At 42.7% G+C, this 23,520-nt stretch overlaps 1 protein-coding gene across 1 annotated transcript in view; it reads right to left on the reverse strand.

The window, feature by feature from the left end:
- Positions 1 to 733: 733 nt before the first annotated feature.
- Cox10 (cytochrome c oxidase assembly factor heme A:farnesyltransferase COX10) overlaps positions 734 to 23,520 on the reverse strand; it is a 122,250-nt gene continuing 99,463 nt past the window's right edge. Inside the window, exons 6-7 of the mRNA XM_026409416.2 lie at positions 17,147 to 17,379; positions 734 to 2,393 (exon numbers count right to left, since the gene is read on the reverse strand). Coding sequence (XP_026265201.2) covers positions 1,987 to 2,393; positions 17,147 to 17,379 — 640 coding nt within the window. The 3' untranslated portion in view covers positions 734 to 1,986. The remainder of the gene's footprint in view (positions 2,394 to 17,146; positions 17,380 to 23,520) is intronic.

The following is a 23,520-nucleotide window of genomic DNA, read 5'->3' on the forward strand; positions in this document are numbered from 1 at the left end:
ACTAGAAGATGCCCAGGTGACTCCATCTCTTAAAGGTTTCCACCATTTCTCAAAAGCATCATCCTAGTTACCAAGCCTTTAACATGTGGGCCTTTTGGGGGCCATTATAGATTCAGTCTATAGAAGTATTCATCAAAGGATGAAGAGATATAGAAAATACATGTATATATACAACCATGAAAATTGAAATCTTGTGTCATCTTCAACAATATGGATTTTAGAATTAGAGAATACAATGCTAAGTAAAATATGTCAGACAAGGAAAGGCAAATACCACATGTTCTCACTTATTTGTGGAATTCTAACAATCAAACTCACAGAAGCAGAGAGTGGTTAAGGGATGAGGGGCATAGGGAGACAGTGGCCAGTATATAGAGCTTCATTTAGACAAGGGGAATATTTTTTTCTTTGTAATATATGGTAGTGTGATAAATATAGTATAACATAGAATTCAAAATCACTGAGTGAATTTCATTGTTCTCATCACAAAAACCAAGTATTTGAGATGTTTAACATACAGATGATATGTTTATGGTATTTGTAAACCATGATGTCATTCTTTGTACTCCTTAAAATATAAACAACTATGATTTGCCCATTTACAATTAAAAAGAAAGAAAGATCTATATGTTGTGTAAGCTTCCGCTAGTTCACAAGGGCGTGAATTCAGCAGTCTACTAGGAACTGCAAACCTGGAACAAGACGGTTAAATACCATCACAGCACACCGCTCCTGCTCTTGTGTACTGTTTTATTGTAGATGCTCTTTCCACACATTCCTATGCCATGTTCCCCATACTCAAATAACCTGAATATAGTCAAGAGGTAATATTTCAGATAAGTAGAAACAGGGATTGGATGCTATTTGCAATCACTTTAGACATTTTCTTTTTTGTTTTTGCAGTGTTAGGGTTTGAACCCTGGACTTGGTGGATGCTAAGCAAGTGCTCTACCACTGAGCTACATTCCCAGCCCTAGTGATTTCCAAACTTCCAGGATAGGAACCATCTCCTCTGGGAGCCCGTCAGCTCTCAAAGCCATTGTACATGTGAAGGCTAATTTCTGCAGTACAGGTACAGGTTGGAAATGTGGTTCCACAAAACGGGAAAGAATGTGAGCTATGTGGGCCATTAGCCCAGCTTACCCTTTTCCCACCTTACTTTCTCACACAACGTTCAGAACGCAGTGCAGCAAAGAGGAGCTGGTGATCCCCAGCAGGGACTAAGGAGGTACAGACATGGGGTGAGAGCCAGAGGGATTTCTGGAATTAAATGGAGCACTACCCTTCTAAAGGGAGTGCTTCCGATGGCAAACTATAAAGATGCCTTTGATTCCCTGAAGTTTCTGATAAGTAAGGATGGTAGTGGTGGTGGGGAGAGGGGCAGTTTCTTCCTGATGATGTACAGCAGCCTATCCCGTGGGTTTTTTGATAGCATATGCAGGTGAAAGTATGCGTGAGGTAAAGAAAATAGAATGGGGCCTTGGCTCATATGTGGGGGAAGGGAGCGCTATGACCACAGTGGTATTTCCTTTGAGGTGGCCCTGCAGGGCCCTGAGGATATTATAGAGGTCAGGTTAGAATGCCCACCTCCTCTGACCACCAACTGCCACTCTGGCCAGCAGGAGGGGAATGTTTGTGCGTGTGTGGGAGGAGCTAGAAAAGGAAAATGCCCCTGTGCACATCTCTGAGGGAGAAGAAGAAACCGTGGTGAGGCTGGGGGAAAAGAGGTTCAAAGACCCTCAAAAAGAAAAATAATCTTTCTCTATATTAATTGAGCCAACCCATTTCTTATGTGGGGGGCATTTTTGGATGTAATAATTAAAAAACTGTTAAGTGATCACTGAGCACCAGATCACTTTATAAGCTGGTAATAAAACCAGTGACTTCTCTTCTGCTTTGCTCCAGACTTACTCTTGCCTAACAGCAAGAGGAGAGTTGTGCGTCTCTCTGTGTACTTTTGTTTCTTCCCCAAATGCCCACTCGTTATCAACTCTGAGCATCTCCCTTGTCCCCTGTCCTGCCTGGCCGCCGCTTACAGGTGAGCATGAGCAGCAGGAGGAGGGGCAGGTGCCACAGGCTGCAGAAGAACAGCTTCCGGGAGCTCTTTCGGTCTGCGTCCACGTAGAACCGGAAGCCGAGGTAGGCAATGTACAGGTTGATGGGGAGGGAGATGAAGGGGAAGGTCCACGTAGTGATGTCCAGGACCGGGGCGGCCACCGACAGTCCAGTCAAGGCCAGGCAGTGGCGCAGCGCCACGCGCCTGCACAGGCCTGGGTGAGTGACGGACATCATGCAGTACCCTCCTCGGGAGTAGTCTTCACGGAGGCCCCAGCTCAGGGCGTTGAAATGAGGAAACTGCCAGGAGTAGAGGATTCCTCCCAGAAGAAAGGCTCCTGTAGGGAGGTTCAAGGGAAAAGAGGGAAACAAGGTCAGGTCATCATCAGAGACTTCCAGAGGAACAGGGCTCTATCCCCTGAGAGCTCTTCTGGTCCTCAGGGCTCTGTTTGCAGACGGGACCAGCATCTTAGATTCTCTGCTAGTCTCTGCTCTCACCTCTGCTTCTACAGATCAGCCTTGCTGGTGAGGCAGGCGGGGTTGGGGGCTGGATGTTCTGCTTCTTCACCTAGAGAGGTCTTCTTGGTGAGACCCTGCTCAAGGGGAGGGCTGCCCCCAGCTGCTGGATGCTTAGCATCTGTGGGTCCTGGCCGTTCCACACTCCTCATGCTGCCCAACACTGTGACGACACAGGCCCCTATGAACTTGCTATCACTTGAAGGAAATTTGGCACTGAGCTCAGTACTGCCTCCAGTGGGAGCCTTTGGGCTAAAACCTCCTGGCTCCATTTCCATAGCTGGGGCTTGGGGGGGAGGGGCTTCAGGGATCTGGAAGCAGTGCTGCAACCTGGAGGCCACTCTGATCCACCTGACTTCTGGGAGCACTGCTCCCCATAGGGCAGTCAGCAGCTCCTGCTGGGCACTGAAACAGACATCTCTGAGCTAGCGTCAGACACTCAGCCTCTCGGTTCGCCTGTTTCACCAATGGACTGCCAGGGCTTCGGGGATGGGCCTGTATGCTCCTCTCATGATTCCCCAGAGCCTGAGGCAGGAGTGCAAGCAGGAGGTCCTAAGATGGCGTGTGCTGGAGAAATGAAGTGACTCTGCTTTGGTTTATAGGAACATGGTCCCAAAGTAGAATTATAACTTGTCTATGACTTTGTGATTTTAACAAGGGCCTAATACCTAATAACAAGGACCTAATACCTATTAAGCAATCCCATTTGTGAAGAACCTAATAGCACTATTTAGCATAGGGTTTTCCCACCCCCCACATGGGTGGATGGTGGAATGCAGGCTATCATTTCCTGAGCATACTTTCACAGAGAACTGCACCATTTAATCTGAACTGTAGAATTTTATAGACTGTAGGCAGATTTTATAATCATCCTGTAAAAAAAAATAGATCAACGATAAGTTCTTCCAAAAGAGGCGAAGGAAGAATTCAAAGCAAGTAGGCCTGATTTTCAATCTAGGCTCCTCCCACTACACTAAGTTCTCCCCTGAAGCCAGGCAGCAGAGTGGGGGCAGGGATAGTCTTAACTGTGGGTGATTTCTTACTCATATGCTGGGCACCCATGAAGTGGCAAGCACTGATCAGGCCCTGGGCACAAATCGGTGAGCAAAAATCCACATGACTCTGCTAGCATTGAGTTTCCCCTTGAGTTAAGTCAAGAAGGTGGACAAGAATCAGAATCTAAACCACCTCTCCAAGCGCTGTGAAGGGAAAATATACAGTACAGTGAGGACCCTCCTCTCAGGAAGGGGTGACTGAGCTGAGCTCTAGGGAGAAGGGAGCTCAAGAAGTGAGGGCCAGTGGAGGGGAAAGTGTTCACAGACTCTGGAGGTGAGAGCAAGATGCAGTCAGGGTATTAAAAGAAGATTAGCACAAGTGGTAGGAGTCACAGAAGAGTGTATCCAAAAAAGGGTAAATTTTATGGATAATCATTTAAAAAATAAAATTAAAAAAAGCCTAGTGTGCTGGACTGCCAACAAGGGAGCGCTGTTCTGGACAGGGCTGGAGGCAAGAAGAGGTGAGGCCACACCTACTCTACTGTGTAGGCTGCACCAAGGATGGGTTCCAACTGAAGGCAACAGAAAGCCAAAGAAAGAGCTTACTGTGTGTGAGTGTATGTATGTGTGTATGTGTGCAAGTGGCATCAGTATTAAGCGATACCATTTGTGAAGAACACACGGAAGGAGCCAAAGCAGGACTGAGAGGTCAACAAAGAAATGAAAGAGACAGTGGTTAGGATGGGGTGGTGAGAGTGAAGATGGAAGCAAGATGGACTTGAGAATTCCAGTGGGGACAGGAGAGGGCAGTGTCAAGAGCAACTCCGGGGCTCATGGCTCTGCAGAGGTGCCACTTACCACAATGATGAAGGGGGGCAGGTGGGGAGCATAGGTAGTGAGGCCTTGAGTGTGCCAAGTCCTAAAGCAGGGTCTGGCAGCCAGTGTGGAAATGGGCTGGGATATGCAACTGGGAGACTCACACACACTATTCCTGAGTGCCACGGTGTCCTGTCAGTCATTATTTAAGCTTCTCGTTCCTACTTAAATGTGAATTCCCTAAGGATATGTTCATTTTCCTTTGTATCTTGAGAGACCAGAGGACAAACTGCATGACAACATACAGTAAAGGGTCCATGGACTCATCAATGGGAGCCAATGTAGAAAAGAACTGATTTGCCAAAAAGAATCCCCAAGATCCCTGTTTCTCAGTACAGGCTTATGAGCTAGGGAGGCAAAACGTTAGAACTTGTCCTCTGTCCCTTCCGCCTCCTCTGGTACTGTTGTGGAGTCTTTTAAATGTCACTGCTTCCTGCTTGGAGTCCTGAGCACGGAATTGAGCATTTCCTAACTTACTGTGTAATATACCCCGAGAAACTCTGTTCCTGCACAGTGGGAGAGGAGGTTGAGAACTTGTGACCACAGTTGTAATTTGGTAGGGAGGATCTTTTTGACTTCTAGTTCTGTGGGACTATTCAAAAAAAAAGAGACTGTATTACACGAAGGCAGAGCCCAACACCGGAGAAAGCAGGTTTTTTTTTTTTTTTTTTTTTTTAAGTATGTGTGTGTGTTACTGGGGACTAAACCCAGGGCTTTGTGTATATGAGCACTCTACTGCGGTACAACCCCAGCCCTTTTTTATTTTACTTTGCAACAGGGTCTCACTAAGTTGCTGAGGCTGGCCTGGAACTTGCTATCTTCCTGCTGGGATTACAGGCAGGAGCCACCAGGCCTGGCTGAGAGAAAGAAATTATAATAATTTAGAAAATAAGTCTGGGGGCTCTAAGGCCCCAGGGGAGCCTGTTTATGCACAAAGCCATGAACTTTCATCTGCATTCCTCAAATGTATAGACTGTGGAGTGAGACCAGGGGTGGGCTTCACAAGTCATCCAAAATGGAACAGAACTTTTCATTCATATTGTTCTGGGCAGGAACTTAACTCATTTCTTAATTAAGTTCATCAGACAGGACAGTTGTGATACATCAAGCAGAACTTGTGAAGGTACACAAGACTTGAGAGGGATGAGGTCCTGCTTTGATATCCATCAATGGCTTCCTTCAGCTTCCACAAGTCAGGTACCTCCTTATCAGCCTTCCAGTGGGGAAGGAATATAACAATCACCAGATTTTAGGGTCCATATATCAGGAGTTACTGTCAAATTTCCTAAATTAATTTTTAACTTTCAATCCTTATTCAATCCATAAGATACATACATGTAAGTATATTATAAATGATAATTCAAGCAAAAACTCTCCAATTTGAGTAAGAGTGGAAGCTGCAATTTTTCATTCAATGCATTCACTTTGTAAACAGGTATTATCTGAGACACACCATTGTGTTTCACATGCCAGGTACAATTCTGAGTTACAGAAAGGTGGTGGCAAATAAGACAAAATCAGTAAAGTCTAGCGGGAGAGACAGACACACAAAACAGCACTGATGGGTGCTACTTAAGATTCAAAACAGAGCAATTAACACTGGTGATCTGAGACTGCTCAGGGAAGGCCTTTCCATAAGTGCCTTTTAGGCCATGACCCAACTAACTGGAAGTAGAACTCCATCGAGTCCTGGGAGCAGTTCCAGTATGTTTCTGAGGCAGCATAAGGTCGATAGCAAGGAAGGAAGAGTTGCAAGAGTGGGTTGATGAGGAATCTGGAAACCGGGATTTGGAGCACAGTGGGGAGGATAGACTGGGGAGATGGGAAGGAGGCAGGGTGTCAGAGAGGGAGCAGGGTGCCAGACACTAGGGACGGTGTTCATAATGGAGGCATGAAGAGTTTTATTCTTGGCCATTTTAAATTTGAAGTGCCTAATAAACATCCCAGTTCAAATGTCTTTTGGCTGCCATACCCCAGACACTGTGTGGAGGAACTGGACATGTGCTTTCTAATTCTTACAACAACTCACCTACAGTAATTATTATTATCTTACAATTGAAAAAGATTAAATAGTCCTCCTTATCCAAGACTTCAGTTTTGCTGGGTGTGATGGTGCATACCAGTAATCCCAGCAACTTGGGAGCTGTGGCAGGAGGACTGTATGTTCAAAGCCAGCTTCAGGAACTTAGTGAGGCCCTAAGCAACTTAGTGAGACCCTGCCTCAAAATATAAATAAATAAATAAATAGGGCCAAGGATGTGGCTCAGTGGTTAATCACCTCTGGGTTCAACCCCCAGGACCCATCACCGCCCCCCCCAATTCAGTTCTCCCAGTCATCTGCAACCCCAAATATTAAAGGGAAAATTCCAGAAATAAACAATTCTTAAGTTTTAAATTGCATACTATTTGGGGCAGTATGATGAAATCTTACAGTTCCCCACCCAGGATGTCAATCAACTCTTTGTCCCATGCATCCACACTGTCTGTGCTAGGCTCCAGTTAACCACTTGGTAGTCACTTAGTAGTCCTGGTTATGGGGTCACTTATCATGGTACTAGAGTGCTTGTATATTGCATATATAGGGGGTCTGGTACCAGCAGTGGCTTCAGGTATCTACTGGGGGGATCTAGGATCATACTTCCTGAGAATCAGGGAGGACCACTGTGATGAGTATTGTCCATGGGTATTTTGCAGTACTGGCACAGTACACTAGCACCTTCTTTTGGAAAGACAGACCATACAGATCCCCACACCAGTGGGCTGGTGGTGATGCAAACACCAGTGGAGCTGCACAGAGGATGCTTGTTGAAGGAGGAGCTGAAGAGATGCTTTTCCAGTTAACTGAGAGAAGAGTTTGATACTGTTTCAATGACAAGTGACATTTAACTTGACAGTAAGTCCTCTTGGGGAAACTGGAAAGGACAGAGGAGGGTTGGGCCACCCAGGTACAACTGGAGGGACAAACAGGGTGTTGGAATTAGACTTCTTCATATTTGGATGGAAAAATAAATCAATCTCTGGTTGTAAGGTGGTGAGTCAAGAGGCGTGTTGGTAGATATTCTCAGGGTACAGGGTGACACTGAGGCTCCTGAGCATGACATATGGAGCGGCCCATGAGCTGCCTCATATTTACAGGGTTTGAACTAATTACAGTTTGAGTTATGACAGCCATAAGCACACGGGGAAGGTGACAGGGCCAAGGAGTGTCTTGTCAAGCAAAACATCCATGGTGACTTAGACATGGGGCAAGGATGACTCAGAGCTCTGCGTGCTTGTCTCTAGAAATAGCCGAGAAAGAGCAATCTCGGTTGAGAAGCCAAAACATGAAATGGTTAAAAGAGCAGGCTCACGTGTGGAACTTTTCTTGTCTTTCTCAAAAGCTCTCCTTTTTGTGTGCCAACTCAAGTATTCTATGTTGCTCAATATGCATTTTCAGTTATGCTTCTGCTTAAAATAACATAATTTGGAAAAAAAATCATTTCTGAAGAGTAGCATGCTGCTATCTCTGTGAGAGGAAATTGGGTATGGGTTTGGCTCGTGTCACAAATGAAAGCGCTTTAGAAATCACAGCTTAGCCTTAATGGATTGTAATCAGAAAACCACCACCCACACACAGTTCTACTTGGTATGCTTCAACTGCCTCTGCTCATATAAAAGATATAAAACAAATTACTCTCTTCATCAGATAAGGTGAACTAGAACAGGAAGGCTTGATTTAGTCCGGGGCTGTGGTGGGAACCACCTTCCTTATGGGGTAAACAAAGTACTCAGTCCGTGAATTCAAAGGCCTTGCCTTCCCTCAAGATTCCGTGCTCCACTCGTCCCCTCTGTGGCACTCCCTCTGAGCGGTCCATTTTTATTGGGCCCATCTTCAATGATAGCAATACTTACTGCCTGCCTACTGCATGACAGGCACACCTGCTTTCTGCTGGGGTCTGGACAGCAGGAAGACAACACCAGTGGAATTACAGGTGGGTGGTAAATGTTTCCTTAGGTACAGAGCTTGGTGGTATGCAGTAGAAACACCACATTTAGCCTTGAAGGGATCAAGGAAGACATCCTGGAAGCATTTTGTAAACTGATCTCTGAATTTCAATCCATTTACAAACATCATGCCTTTCCTGCTTCTTTTAAATGTATCTTCTAATCTTCCTCGTAATGCAGCAGAATCTTTGTATATCTTTAGTTCAGTCCTATCTGGAAGAAATGTCTGCTTCCTTTTCTTTACCAAATCATTGTTAGTGAGTGAACACACATAAATATGGACATTCATCAGGTGGCATGTCGTCAGTGTGGTTCTTTCAGAGCACAGCAACCTGCTAACATCATCATGCTCCAATCCCAGCTCAAGTCTAATTCCAGGGAATATCCAGGTGTCCCAGGTGTTATTATCATTATTATTTTATTTATTTATTTTTTATGTGGTGCTGATGATCAAACCCAGGGCCTCTCGCATGCTAGGTGAATGCTCTACCACTAAGCCACGACCTCAGCCCCCCCAGGTATTATTGATTTCTCTTCTTATATAGAAAATGAAGAGCACATCTATGAACAGCCAGAAAGAACCCTCACCCCAGAGCACTTTACTCTGATCAGAGGGGGAGCATAGTAAGTGGGGCAAAGCTGACCAAGATTTTTCCTGGTAACACTTTAAAGATACACGTATTTTTCAATTCTTCTCCCTACCCCCAGTCATGGGAATTGAACTCATGGCTTTGTGCATGCTAGGCAAGCATGTACCATTGAACTATATCCCTGGTCATTTCTCAACTCTTTTCAAATCATCTATGAATCACTTCTTCAACTTAAAACACTGAGGGAGAATCTCACTCATTTCTACCACTGTCCAAATGCAAAATGCTCTTGTCTGTAGTACTTTCATCTCTCTGCTTACAAACAAAACCAAGGCAATTCTAGCTAAATGATACCCTAATAGGAGGGAGACAAAAATCTTCTTCCAGTTGTAGCTCTGACTCTACGTGCTCTTCCAAAAGAAAATCTTTTGGAACAGAGTTCAATGGTCTCAGCGTGCTTTCTCTGTCCGCCCCCACCCAAGCCCATCATTGTCATTCACCATCCACGCATGGCCTTGCAGAGGATAAAGGAAGCCAGCTCCAATGAACCTCAGTGTTGGGTTGAGGAGGTCTTCCCTTCCCAGTACAATAGGCTCCTCTCTAAATGTGGCCGTGTGAAGCTCATTTGTTCCATGACTGCTTATATTTGTGCCTTCAGGGTTATATGGTTATATAAACTGAAGGCTAGCTGGGGAAGCAAAGCCAAACTCAGAGCTTCATGGTCACAGATTTCAAAGCCTTTCTTTTGAGGGTAAACACAAAGGAGCTTGTGAAACAGATCAGCCTCAACAGTGCAATAGACTTCTATGGTGGCGCAGATAAAGGGAAGAGGACGTGGGGCCAGTTTATCAATCGCACAGGAGACAAAAGATAAGATTAAAAGTTCTCTGAAAATAGGAAGCAGAGTGGGCAACAGCTGCCTGCCCTTGAAGGAGTCTTTGGAAACATGACTTGGGAAGAATGAAGAGGCCCAGTGGCAGAGCTGGACGATCCCCTCACCTTGTCCACTCCACCAGTGTCACGGGGGTTGTTTTATTTGAAGGGAAACATGGGAAAAGAGAAGCACAAAGCTCTGATTCTGGTAGAGGAGTTCTTTTTCTTTTCTTTTTTTTTTATCTTACCATTTGCCTGGAAAGAAATTTCTAGCACCTGTGCATTTTCTCAAAAATTCAAATGTTCCCTACTCTCTTAACTTCCCAGGCCCTGGGTCCACCCTTCCAGGGCACCATCTATCACTTCCTTCAAGGGGCACTGGGCCAGCACCTGAAAAGCTTGTGAGCAATCACAGTCAACATAGCTGAATGACATATGTGAGTGCGCATAGTACCAAAGCTTGCCTCTTGGGTCTATTAACATATTTCTAGCATGTTCTTTCACAGCTATTCTTTTTGTCTTTGGAATAAAATATTAGGAATCTGAATACTGGTTGTTTGCTATTATTTTTCACAAAAGTATCCCTTGTTTTTTGTCTTTAAAAATGTCATTTATCTTAAGCTTGAGCTCTAAGGTAGTTGTGGTAAAATTCATACATGAACATATTCATTTTTGAGTTTGACTTCAAACGGAGACAATATTTTAAAGGAAATCTTTAAAAAGTGCTTGAGTTAAACAGTACCTGGTACTTAGTTACACCCTCCATAAATATTTGTTGAATGAATGAGGTGAATAAATTCCCTCTATTCTCTCATTTGGGCCTAACGGAGGTAAATAAAGTCAAAAGGTATTTAACATTTTGTAGTTTACAGCTGAGGTTAAAAAAAAAATCATTCTCTTTTTGTTACCAAAACCATCCATCTGCCAAATGCCACTTCCTGATAAGAGCCCATTTCTAAGCCCTCATTTGTAACTGAATGTTGGCTGACATAATTAATGTTTACCATACAACATCTGAATTATAAGCCAAAGACAAATCAGCTCTATATAATGGTCATCACAGAGGATCATTCCATAAATTCCTAAGACATGGGATTTATTCAAATTTAGGAAAATGACAAAAAAAGTATATGAGCTTTTCTTAGAAGTGGGAGTGATGGAAAGAGAGGTGGCTGTGGCAAAGAAAAGCAAGGAGGTTTAGCCTGAAGCCTCTGACATAAACAAAACAGCCTCTGGAGATAAACACTGTTGAGAGGCCTAATGCGTGTGGCTCCAGGCCTGGTTTGGGCTGGAATGTCAGCTGCCAGGCACTTATCTGGGATGTTGTCCCCCCAACCCCCAACCCTGGCCCCTGGCCTTAAATTGGACTCCTTCACTGGGGCTCCAGCAGGTCACTTCTGTCACTGCCTTCCTGTGCATGGAATCAAACCAAGTGCTTTGGTTCCCAAGACAACAGGCTGGTTACATTGGGGGCCAGAAAGCAGCCCTCTCACTCTGCCTTCCTGAGTTTGAGCTGGAAACCATTTATAATGTTTCCTGCTAACACTTACATTTAAATAATAATAAAATAAAAGGCAAGGTAAGCAGGTAAGCAGGAGGAAAAGGCTTACTTCTGAGGCTCAGAGGAAAATGCACAGGTAAAATCCATTATAATGGCTACCTTTATAAACAGACAAGCTTTGTAAAATGAAGCAACTGCTTCCCATGCATAAAGCAGCTGGCTGCAGAACCCCTGGTGCCTTAATGTGACAGCCACAGATGAAGTTGTTGGCATTGTAGGCTGGGAGAAAAGCTGAGCTGTTTACAGATCTCTGTGCAGTGATAAATTAGCAAATATCAAGAACAATTTATGTTTGTTAGCTTTCATAATTTTAGTGTGCCTGTTGAATTCTCTCCACCCACCCCCGCCACCTCCCTACCTTACCTCATTCACCTGGTGCTGGATAACTGAAGGGGAAGATCAGATGCCCTCACTGGACCCACCCTACTGGGGCATCTAAAATAACTGAAGTTCTTTTTCACCATCTAATTAAAAAAAAAAAAATCAAAATAGTTATGGGGAAAAAATCAACTCCTATGTGATATCTTTTATGTCTTTACAGGAGAAAAGAGGGCAGTATAATCTCTTCAGTGCTCAAAGTTCTTTGGAGGTCTTATCTACCCTGTAGCCACTACAAAAACCACAAAAAGATCCAGATACCAAGAAAGGAGAAAAGATACTTCTGATCACAATAACATTTTCTTTTTCTGAGGACCACTCTGACCTATAAGGCACCCTGAAGGCACATCATTTTCTATACCTATTTATCTTCTTTATACATCTCCCTTTGCAACTAGACAGTTCCATAAAGTTAGGGCCTTTAATATGTGAGGCGGCAGGATTTCCATTTCAATACTGGCCAGAGATGCATCCTCTCCAATCCTAACCATCATCCACTTAGCCCCAGTGAGGGCTTGTGCAAAGGTAAGGATCTCTAAAATGTTGGTGCTGGTGGATATTTTACGTACTGATTGCTTGGGTGGCAAAGGAATGCAATGTGTTCAGTCTAATCTGCTGTCCTTCAAACGTACAGCCTTCATCCATTTGCCCACTTGGAAGTTTGCTATGTTAACAGGACGATCAGACTGATATTTTCATCAAATACTTAAAAGATGAAATTTCGACTAAGGTGGGCAAAGAGGGTGTGGGAGGCAGGCAGCAGGTTTAGGGATAGGTAGAATCCTAGTAAGAGGGGCAGATTGTGGAGGAGGGAGGTTGGCAGGCAAGAGAAGGCACATAGGCCTGGGAGGAGACTTAATGGCAGGCTTTAAAACTTACTGATATTCCAGTTCTACAGGAGATCCTGCTGTACATCCCTAGTTAAATCATCCCCAAAGTGCAACCCTGCTGCATTTATGCTTTGAATACAGTACTAATTCTTCAGTAGGCAGCTCATCTTAGGTCATGTCCCTGCTCACACTCTAGGGCTCTCGCTCTCAGGCCAATAAGCAGGAATTGTGCATGCTCTTCCCTGTTTCTGGAAAGTACACTCCCTCCTCAAGTAAACTGCTCATGACTTGATTCAGAGGGCATTCTCCAAAGTCTTCCTGGATCAATCTGGGAAGGTTAAGAGAGTCTATAGCCTTCTTCAGAAGGCTAAAGCTCTTAGATCACCCAATGTCACTGCCGGCCTGCCTCTCCCAGAAGACGTAGAGACAGTATTTTCATGAGGACAGGTAATGGGTAGTCATTTTCATATTTGTCAACATCTAGCACACAAGAGGTCCTCAACCAATAGCTATACAATGAAGCTATAGAGGGGAGTAGCTTGTTAAGGTGGTGAGCACGGCAGTTGCCAGTCCAGGGAATAGGGAGATCTCCCAGCTGCTCTTGCTTCCTTTCATCTGTACCCCCGCTTCCAACTCTTCCCTTCCTTATTGTCAGTATAGTTCAATAGGCTGTTGCAAAGAATTCTCTCTTCACTGGCTTCTCCAAAGCAATCAATGTGTGGCAGTTCAAAGATTAAATGGTTTGGAGATAACATAGAAGAAAGGAAGCTTCTTTTGCCATCTGTTTTTCAGAAAGGTTCTTTCTAACCATACTATCCTCAAAGATAAAAACCCAGATGATTGTAATTCCAGCTCCTTGGGAGGCTAAGGCGGGAGGATTACAAGTTTGAAACCAGCATGAGCAATTTATCAAGTCTGGTCTCAAAATAAAATTTAGAAAGGCCTGGGGGTGTAGCTCAGTGGTACAGCACCTGCCTAGCATGTGTGAGGCCCTGAGTTCAATCCCCCATATGAAAAAACAAAACAAAACAAATCCATGAGATATAACTTCTGTAGAAAAGACAAATTTTACCATTTTATCTTGAATAATTATCTGTCTATGCCCTCTGTCCCCAATCTTAGACATTCCCATGGAATTCTTCTAATGGCTGATGTACTGTCTCGTTCTGTTTTTGTGGACTGTTGATTCTTAGTGTGATCCCTAGACCAGAGGCATCATTTTCACCTGGGAACCTGTTGGAAATAAAAATTCTCAGAACCCCACCCAAGACATACTGAATCAGAAATCCCAGGCGCAGGGCCCAGGAATCTGTGTTTGTAGTAGTACTCTGGGCCATTTGGATGTGCACTGAAGTTTGGGAAATTTGTTTCTGATTTAGCAAGACCACAGGTACAGTCTTATAAGGCCCCCTTATTTAAAGTGCATATTCATGCAAGGCAGATGGAACACAGATTCAGAAGGATATCAATCTTCCTTTCTAGGTAGTACTGTCTGAGGGAAATTTCTGCAATGATGGAAGTGTTCTGCTGAGCTGCCCATATGGTACTGACCACCACATGTGGCTCTGAGCATTTGAAATATGGGACTGAAGAACTGAATTTTTAAGTCAATTTGGATTAAATTTAAAAAGCCACCAGAGCTCATGGCCACCATCTAGACAGGGTAGTTCTAGAAGATCACACTCCTAGTAATCTATTTTCTCCAGCCATGCCCTATCTCCAGTAGTCCTTTCAAATTATTAATCCATCAAATGGATTAATCCACTAATGAAGTCAGGGCCCTCATGAGTTAATCTCTTTACCTTTGAACACTACTGTGTTGCCTAACATATGAGGTTTTGAGGGGACAGTTTAGGTCCAAGCTATAATAAAAGATCTCATTTTTCAAGACAATCATGCATTTTTCAATCTGATACCTAAAAAGGTATGGCCTGGCTCTTAGCTATCCATCATCACCAAGTTTGCATAAAAAACGATTGATTGGGTTATAGAAGGGCTGTATTTTTGAGAAATCATTTTAAATATGACTATTAGCAGTTTAGTCAAAACCAGACTCTCAACAAAAAGGGTTCCTACCTGCAATGTGGACTTCTAAGTGATGAATTTTGCTGATTTTACCTTTCCGGCCTTTGGGGAGGCAACTAAAAGCCTTTATTTGCTGAGAATCAAACTCTTCTTGAGGAAATTGTGGAAGGTGTGAAAAGGGTCCCTATCCTTCAGTGAGGACTCTTCATGAGGACCCTGTACAACAGTGTTGATCTAGTTTTCCATGGTTCTGAATTTGACTGCCTTCCTCAGTCTCCCACAATACCCCTTCCTAGGCTGTGACCCTTCAAGGCTGGCTCTGGCTCTAGCCTTGTCTGGGACTTTCCATACAGAAAGGTAGTTTTTGGTGCCTGTTTTGAAGAAACTGAACAGTTTCCAGGTGCTCCTGGCAGGGCACAGGGGTGCCTCCCAGTAGGGTCGCAAATACTGATATGTGGCTACTCCTCCCACAGGAAGGGGAGAAACCAGAGGATGCAGACTCCAGGGAGTTATTTACTTTCTATGGTCTCTACTACAAAGTCTTAGAAAGGGATCAGAGGGTGAGGATGGTGGAGTTAGCGGGGATAGGGAATTTGGTTTAAGTCATGGTTGGTGCTCCAAGTAGAAATGAGGAGAGGACTGGTAGTAAGTGGGAGTGTTCTTTGAATGTAAATGCTGACCCAAGGTGAAAATTCATATACCGTCTAGTCCAGGAAAACCAGACCCATGCTTTCCCCCCACCCAAGAAAGATGCCCTGAGGGACCCAGTGGTCTTCTCCACCAGCCTGGAGGCATCTCCCAGTATTTAAAACCACAGTGAAGGAACAATGTTGAATTGCTCAGTTTGAAACCAAATAAGATCTCATGACCTTTTCTCCTCTGTGTTAACTCACCTGCTGTATGAAGGAGGACAACTGAATAACAACAGCAGCAGTGGCTACCATGATTATGCCCTTCCTGGCCTTTACATTGAATATCACTAAGGACTGCTTGTGTCCTCTGGACAGCATGTGCTGGGAACTCAATCCCCAGTGCCACCTGACTGGAAGATGGGCCATCAGGGGTTTTGGCCTGGAGGGCTCCACACTCACACTCACAAATGGATTAATGCCGATTATAGAAAGCCTTGGGCCTGTGGGTCTGATCTCATGTCAGTGAGCGCTCTTTCTCTCTCTGTCCTGCTCTTCCACCGCAGAAGGCCTGCATGGATGTCCTCATTTCATCCTCAACAACTCTGAGGAGAGACCATCATTAGCCCCATGTGGGAGAAGAGGAGACTATTGCAGAAGCAGCCAAGCTCAGTTCCAAAGGTCACCCGGCTAATGAGGAGAGAGTCAGGTTCCACCCTCAGGTGGCCCAATGGTAGCACCCCTGCTCTTAAGCACCCTGTTGTTATTGCTTCCCTCATGGAGGAAATTGTGGAAGCACCCTGTTGTTATTGCTTCCCTCATGGAGGAGACTCTGGTTTAGGGTTTATCACAGGGCAAACAAGCACCTATGTTTTAGAATATTACATCTTTAGATTCATTAAAACCCACCATTTACAGGATATTAAAACTGTTCTAAGAAACAATCACGGTAAAGGTGTAATCGCATTTGTAAGCTTGCCAAATCAGAATGTACGAACTTTTATGAAAAGTTTCAGAAATGTGGCTTACAAGGGTAACGGTTTATGGTCAGCCGCCTTTTGATCTCTCATGTGAAAAATATGTACTTACATATACGGCAGGAAACCTCACCACTTCCTTCCTAAGTGTTGGTCAAAAACACTAATTACTTGACTAATTAGACTGTGAAACTTCCCTTACAGATGGTAAAAATGAGCTATTTTCACCCCACAAATTTTGCTGTGACCTACCACCAAAAAAAAAAAAAAAAGTAAAAATGTTTCAATGGTTTTATTGTACACAGCATGAACAATTTAGGCAAATCATATAAAAATAATTTGTTCTTTCAAAAGAGGGGATAATAAATAACCCTGTTCTACAGAAATGAAGGAGGCTTGACACCCCTTTGACAGGGAACCAGAAGCCAGTCCCATATACATCTTCTCTGTAGACTGGGCCATTCTGAACAGATCAGCTAGTCCTGAGTTGGTTTGAGATTTTTTACCATAATTTTCAGAGAATTTTTCACTTCACCTGTAGTTACAGGCAACATCCCTACTCTGTTTCTCTTAAACCTTCCTTTCAAGGGAAAGCATATGTCATTATGCACAAGCCAGGATGACAGTCTCCCTTTAGCTTTACATTCTTAATATTTTAGAATGCCTATACCAGCTAATATGTCAGCAGAATCAGTTATGATTAAAATGGAATCTAACCAAGTTCTGTGGCCTAGAGAAGGAGAATCTCTGAGGGTGGGTGCTCATGCTTGCTCAGAACACCTATGAGCTCCTGCTTCTGGTACCCGTACCCCAGGTCTGTAGAAAGAAGCTGAGACTTTGCACTGAGAGGCACTTACCAGCATCGAGGCTGCCAGTTGCTGCTGTCCAGCCCATGACAGGTGGGATAGCCCCAACAACAGCTCCGACCCATGTGTTGGCAATGCTGATCCTCTTCAGGGGTGTATAACAGCAGGTATACAGGAAAATGTTGAAGACGGCCAGGGCTCCTGTGAGTGGATTCACCCCCCAGGTCAGAAGAGCAACTCCTGGAACAGCACAACAAGTGGCAAAGGACACAGCTAGCAATGGGCTGGAAGAGAAAGGACACCAAGGGATCATTTTCAGTATAACTCTATCACATTTTGTAGAATCCAAGCTAAGAACAAATAATCTACGTATCCAATGAAGTATTCCAGGAGGTAGAACTGGTTTAGGGAATCGTCTTTAAGGAACATTAAAGTAAGGGAGAACAGTTTTTGTGGGAGACGTGATTGCCTCTTTTGGTTTGCCAGCTGGGAGCAAAATAGTCAAAGAGTCCAGGGGAGAGCACTCTGGGTTTGAGGATAGTTTTGTACCTTCCTGGAGGCGCTCGATTTGACTCTATAGGAGTCATCATGTCCTCCTGACATGGTTAAAGTAAGGACTACAAGATATGTCTACTTTGCCTGGTGTTCCAGTCTAATGTCAGTGCTAGATATAAATAAGGGACAGCTGGCAACAGGTCAGGTAGAACACAATACTGCATGATTTGGACAAAAAATATTATCAATTCTGGAAACAGTTCTACTCCTTTATACCACATCACCCAATTAGTGATACAGAATAACAAGGGCTGACCTCGATGAGGACCATGATTATACTTTTTATAATTAATCAGGGGCCTCAGTACGGTGCCAGTTCCAGAACAACAGTGAATGCCAGGTGACTGTTGCATAGTGCCAATGCCATAACTGGGTTTATGGATAAGGGATTTTTCAGGAGGAGGTCACACAATGTTATGTACATAGAAGAAAACCAGCTAAAATTCTACAATGACAATGATTAAGGCCTGCTTCTCAATAGTCACCATTTTCATAGCAGACTTTGTATGGACTCTTGTGAAAGACTTGAATCTAGATACACTGAATCTACTAGTTCCTATTTACATGCACAGGGATTTATTCTTTCTTAAGAAACTAAGGAGGTGCCTCAAGATTACTTTCTCCCTGCAGAAACCATTATTCCACTTCTGAGTAAGAGAAGTTTTTGGTGTTCAGTGGTCCAGTGGATTACAGATTCCACAGTGCGCTCCACTGTGTCCCACTCGATTAGATTCCACAGTGTACTCCACTTTTAACAATGGCCAGTTCCCAGAGGGAGGCAATCTTTACTCCACATGCAAATGCATGAGACAGTTCCTCCTATTTACAGGGCTGTAGCTTCACTCTAGTTTCCACTTTCTCCCATTTAAGCAGAGGTTTGTCTTCTTTGTTTTTAAAGATGCACTCTCCACCTTTGCTCTTATTTAATTTCTTCCCTAATCTGTTTTTTATCTTTGATCTACGGACTACTGGCCTCATGCATCCTCAAATAAATTACTTTGTTCATATTTCCCCCAAGGTAAGAGCCTCTAGACCTCACAATCTTCAAAGCCAAATGTCCTGGATTGGGATACACACATTATCTGTTTCCTCTATCCTGCAACCTCTTATTTGTCCCTTACCACTATTCTGGAAATAGATTTATCTACGGTAGTGATATGCATCATGTGACCTGGGAATGCCTGGCTTCCTAACTTGTACACAATGTAATTTTCCAGATGAAGGATTAAGAAGATGCCTCTGTGTTGTTATCTCACATATGCCCAGAAAGGAGAATTTAGATGGCTAAAAAGCAGGGCAAATATTTTAACTGCTGTTTGTTCAATAAGGTAGTTTATAGCTTATAAGAACAGATCCCTTCTTTGCCCCGTGGGACTCTAAAAAGCTAGCTTTATTCTGGGTGGGGGAAAACTGTGGCTCATAAACATTTTTATTTTTCCTGAATCAGCCCTTGTGTTTAAAAAAAAAAAAAAAAAAAAAAAAAAAAAAGGTTGTACAATCTTTCTCCAAGGTCTGTGGAAACCAGTTGGATTCAAAGGTATTAGTGTTATGAAAAGCCCTTTTAGAAAAGCACACATGAATTTAATTTATTGAGATAGGCAATTTTATGTGGAAGTTTAATTTTTGACCTGTGTTGAAATCACAGAAAATCTTGAGACTCAATTTTGGCATTTAAATCAATGTGCTCAGGGGCATGAATGAAAATTGAGTAAGTTGATAAGCCACATAAACAAAAATGAAGATATTTACCCAGGACAGCATGGCCATTTTCAGCATCTGGGGAGAAAAAAAGCCCTGAATCAGGGGATGTCAGAGCTTCCTTGTAGTTAAAGGGCAAAGATATTCCAACTTGAAAACTGTGAAATTTACTTTCTTGTGATGTTTTACTTTTTCTAAAATTTTATGTTAAAAGTAATGAATATACTTTTAGAACCAGTACCAACAGTGGGTATGGTATTAAAAGCAAAACAAAACCAAACCAAAATTCGCCAATAACACAGTGGAGAAACGTATTATGGGTCTCTAAAATAATCTTTATAAAGGGGGGCCAGAGATTGAACATAAAGGTGCTTAACCACTGGGCCATCCCCAGCCCTTTTAAATTTTATTTTGAGGAAGGTTCTCACTAAGCTGCTTAGGGCCTTGCTAAGTTCCCGAGGCTGACCTCAAACTTGTGATCCTCCTGCCTCAGCCTTCTGAGCTGCTGAGATTACAGGTGTGTGCCACCATGCCTGGCTCTAAAATGATCTTTAACAGAGTAAAACAAGTTTCTTGAGATAGTATTACCTTCATTTTATGGATGAGCAAATGTTAGATAAGCAATAGCTATCAAGTGTGGTTCAATACAGCAAATGTGTGGCAAAGAGGGAATACCCAACCTAGTGTGTGTACTGGGGGCATGGAAGGGGAACGCTGCTAGGAAGAAGTGACATTTAAACTGAGACATGATAGTGACGTTTAAACTGAGACATGAAGGATGAACAGGTGGTACATGGGCAAAAAGGGCCAAGAGGAGTGTTCCAGGTAGGGGATGGCATGTTTGAAGGTGAAAGTAAGAAACATGGCAAGTTTAAGTGACAGAAGGAAATTCCAGGTATCTGGATTGAGGACAGCAGGTGGGAAGTTATCAAGAGGACAGAGAGGTTGAAGATCACAGTGAGGTGTCTACACATAGCTTCTTGGCAGATGAAAAGTCAAGGAGGATTTCTGTGTTTTAAAGAGGTAGAAAAGAATGATCAAGATCTGCTTTTTAGAACTAGGATCACTCTGCTGCCACATGAGGTCAACAAATATAGACAAGCAGATGTTTATTCTCTTTATGAAAGAGGCTCACATTAGGCATTTTGGAGGAAGCAGAATTGTGAACACACTGACATAATTTTTATCAAATGCTTAGATGGAATGAATAGCCTTCAGATAGCTTGTATGTTTAATCTATCTTGCAGATTTCCCAAAATACACCGATGGAGCAAGTTGGTGCAGACAGCAGATCCTCCTCTCACTCAGTGGCTCTTCGGTCTAATGACACCAGGGTGATCACAGTTTGCATTTGCAGCTCTATTATTCTTGGCTCTACTTTTTCTGTTCGGGGTCTTTTTAACTACTTTGTTAAGTTTTGTATATTTTTTCAAGTTACCTGAAGTCTTGCATAAAATAAGGCAGAGTAAAAAGTTAAGAAAACAAAGAGGTATCTATAGGATTTTGATTAGAATCTTTGTATACCATGAAAATATACTAGTGAAAGAAAAGAGAGCTCTAGGAAACCGGAGGTAGGAAGAAGACAAACAAAAGTAAAGGCTAGAGACAGAAAACAGACCTAGCAGTATCTGGATTATATTTTGAAGTTTGGTTTATCATGAAACCTTTAAATATGGTAATACTGAAGTAGTTGAAGTCTACCAATTTTAGTAAAGAGATCTATTTTGAGATAGAAGATTAGAAAAGAGTCCAATCCTCATCCCTTAAACACTAACTATGATGTTTTGCTATTAAAATGGGATCAGAACTAAATCTCAAAGACCTAAGGAGTAAATCTGTGAATGACTGATTTGTTATTACTTCAGGCCAATTATTCCATATACTCATTCTCCTAATCATATTGTTCAATGCTTAATCAGAAATCCCATCTGCCTTTTCCACTCTTAGATGTGCTTTGGAAGTATCCCAAACCTAGAGACACATAGAGCTATTTCTCCTTTTATCATTTATTCTTCATTATTTTTTTTTCATTAGTCTTTTTGAACCTTCTATCCTTTGAATTCTTTAGCAGTTTGCTTCCATTTTGAGGGCTACATTGGTATCTGGCTTTCAAAGGGAAGATGGGGAGGAGAAAGTCTAAGGGCTCAGAGTCTCTCTAAGGGAGAGGCCTCAGTGGAACTTCTGAGTAGATGCTCCACTCCTTCACTGCTCTACACCTCCACCCAGTGTTTCTACCCAAGTATAGTTTCTGTTTTTTTTTTTTTTTTTTTTTTTTGTGTGTGTGTGTGGTGCTAGGGATTGAACCCAGGGCCTTGGGCATGCAAGGCAAGCACTCTACCAACTAAGCTATATCCTCAGCCCCGAAGTATGGTTTCTGGACCAGCAGTATCAGCATTACCTGGGAACTTGTTAGGAATCTTGGTGATCCAGAGGCTTGTTGAAGTTTGAGAAGCTACACCATTACTAATGTGATGCTTGTCACCATCTGGCCAAGCCACATGTGGTAAGCCTACAGAAGCCACTCTGCTCCAGTACTGACTGTGTAAGGTAAGTCACACACTTTCAGTTGTCTTTCGGTATGTATCTTGACATATGCCAGTGGAAAGAACCCAGGGCTGTCAATCAATTTTGTTATCAAATTGCAGAGGTACTGTGGCAATATCCCTCAACTCCTCTGTACCATCTATCTGGATTTAACTTAGTCATACAGCTACAAGGGTTTAGACCATGAGCGTACTTTAATGGTGAGCTGAAGCAAGTGTGGTGCAAGTGCTGATGACTTCATTCTAGGCCACAGATAGACTGAAGCCTGCTGTACTTCTTCTACTATTGACTCTGTTGGAACATTTTCATAGGAAAATGTTTTAAAAATGCTTTATTATTATCAGTCAGGTGGTGTGAGTTCTATTTCTGACTATGAAAAGAGATCTATTTTGACTAGCTATGTAAAAATGGGCAACGTATTTAACCTCTCTGGTCCTTAGTTTTCTCAACTATAAAAGTAAGAGGCGTTTTCAGTGACCAAGACTGGAACTCAAGTCAAACTTGCTTTAGGTAAAAAAGACTCAATAACAAGACCACAGAAAAGGCAGAGGTTATAGATATTTAGCTGTTTGATCTTGATGAGCAAAGTAACCTGTAGCATTTGTTTCTTTACTTGTAAAATGGGAGATACTTAACAGAGTGTCTTAAGAATTAAATGCAGTGATGATGCAAATAATGCACTTAGCAGAGTGTTCATAAATGAGCACAGTGTTTACTTGTTCATTTATTCACTTATTCATCCATCCAAATTCTCATTGCCTATGTCAACCGCCTTGCCAAATGTGGCAATATGGCAGTGAACAAAATGGAAACGTACAGTGTAGAAAGGGTGACAGACTTTAAACACATTAACAGAAGCACTATGAACTCTCCAAGTGTAAAAACAGCCAAAAGAAAAAGAACACATGAAACGAGACAGAATAAGACAGAATCTAAACAGGAAGGACTGGAGGTAAGGCCTGATAATCATCACAAATTGTTTTTCCTAATTTATTTTTTCAGACTTAAAACAATATGGGTATATATTAAGACTTGTGGATATAAAACTGTCTTTAATATAATTATAACTTGATTAGAAATTTCACTTTATCAAATTACAAAAAAAAAAAAAAAAAACCCGAACAACTGGACAAACTAGATTGTTCACATGTAAAATCTCTTTTTAAAATATTGATGTTTCTGTCCCCTATAACAGTAGCTGTCATGGCTTTTATCAAGATCAGAGAAACTAGCTGAGTGTAGAGGCACACACCTATAATCCCAGCAGTTCAGGAGGCTGAGGCAGGAGGACTGCAAGTTCAAAGCCAGTCTCAGCAACCTAGTAAAACCCTAAGTAACTTAGGCAGACCCTGTCTCAAAATAAAAAATAAAAAGCTCTGGGGATGTGGCTCAGTGATGAAAAGATCCTGGGTTCAATCGTGGGTACTAAAAAAAAAAAAAAAAGATAAAAGGAAATTAACATCTCTGTGAGGAGTTCTCACTAGAGTGAAAGATCAGAAATGCACCCTTTAAGTGTTGTGATGATTTTGTGAAGAATTAAAATTTTCAATAACACAAATAAACGTATGAATAAGGAAAATAACACTATTTCACTGGGGATGGGTAAGAAAAGACCCAGTAATTTTCTT

This window comes from Urocitellus parryii, chromosome 7 (assembly GCF_045843805.1).
Source record: "Urocitellus parryii isolate mUroPar1 chromosome 7, mUroPar1.hap1, whole genome shotgun sequence".
Taxonomy (NCBI): domain Eukaryota; kingdom Metazoa; phylum Chordata; class Mammalia; order Rodentia; family Sciuridae; genus Urocitellus; species Urocitellus parryii.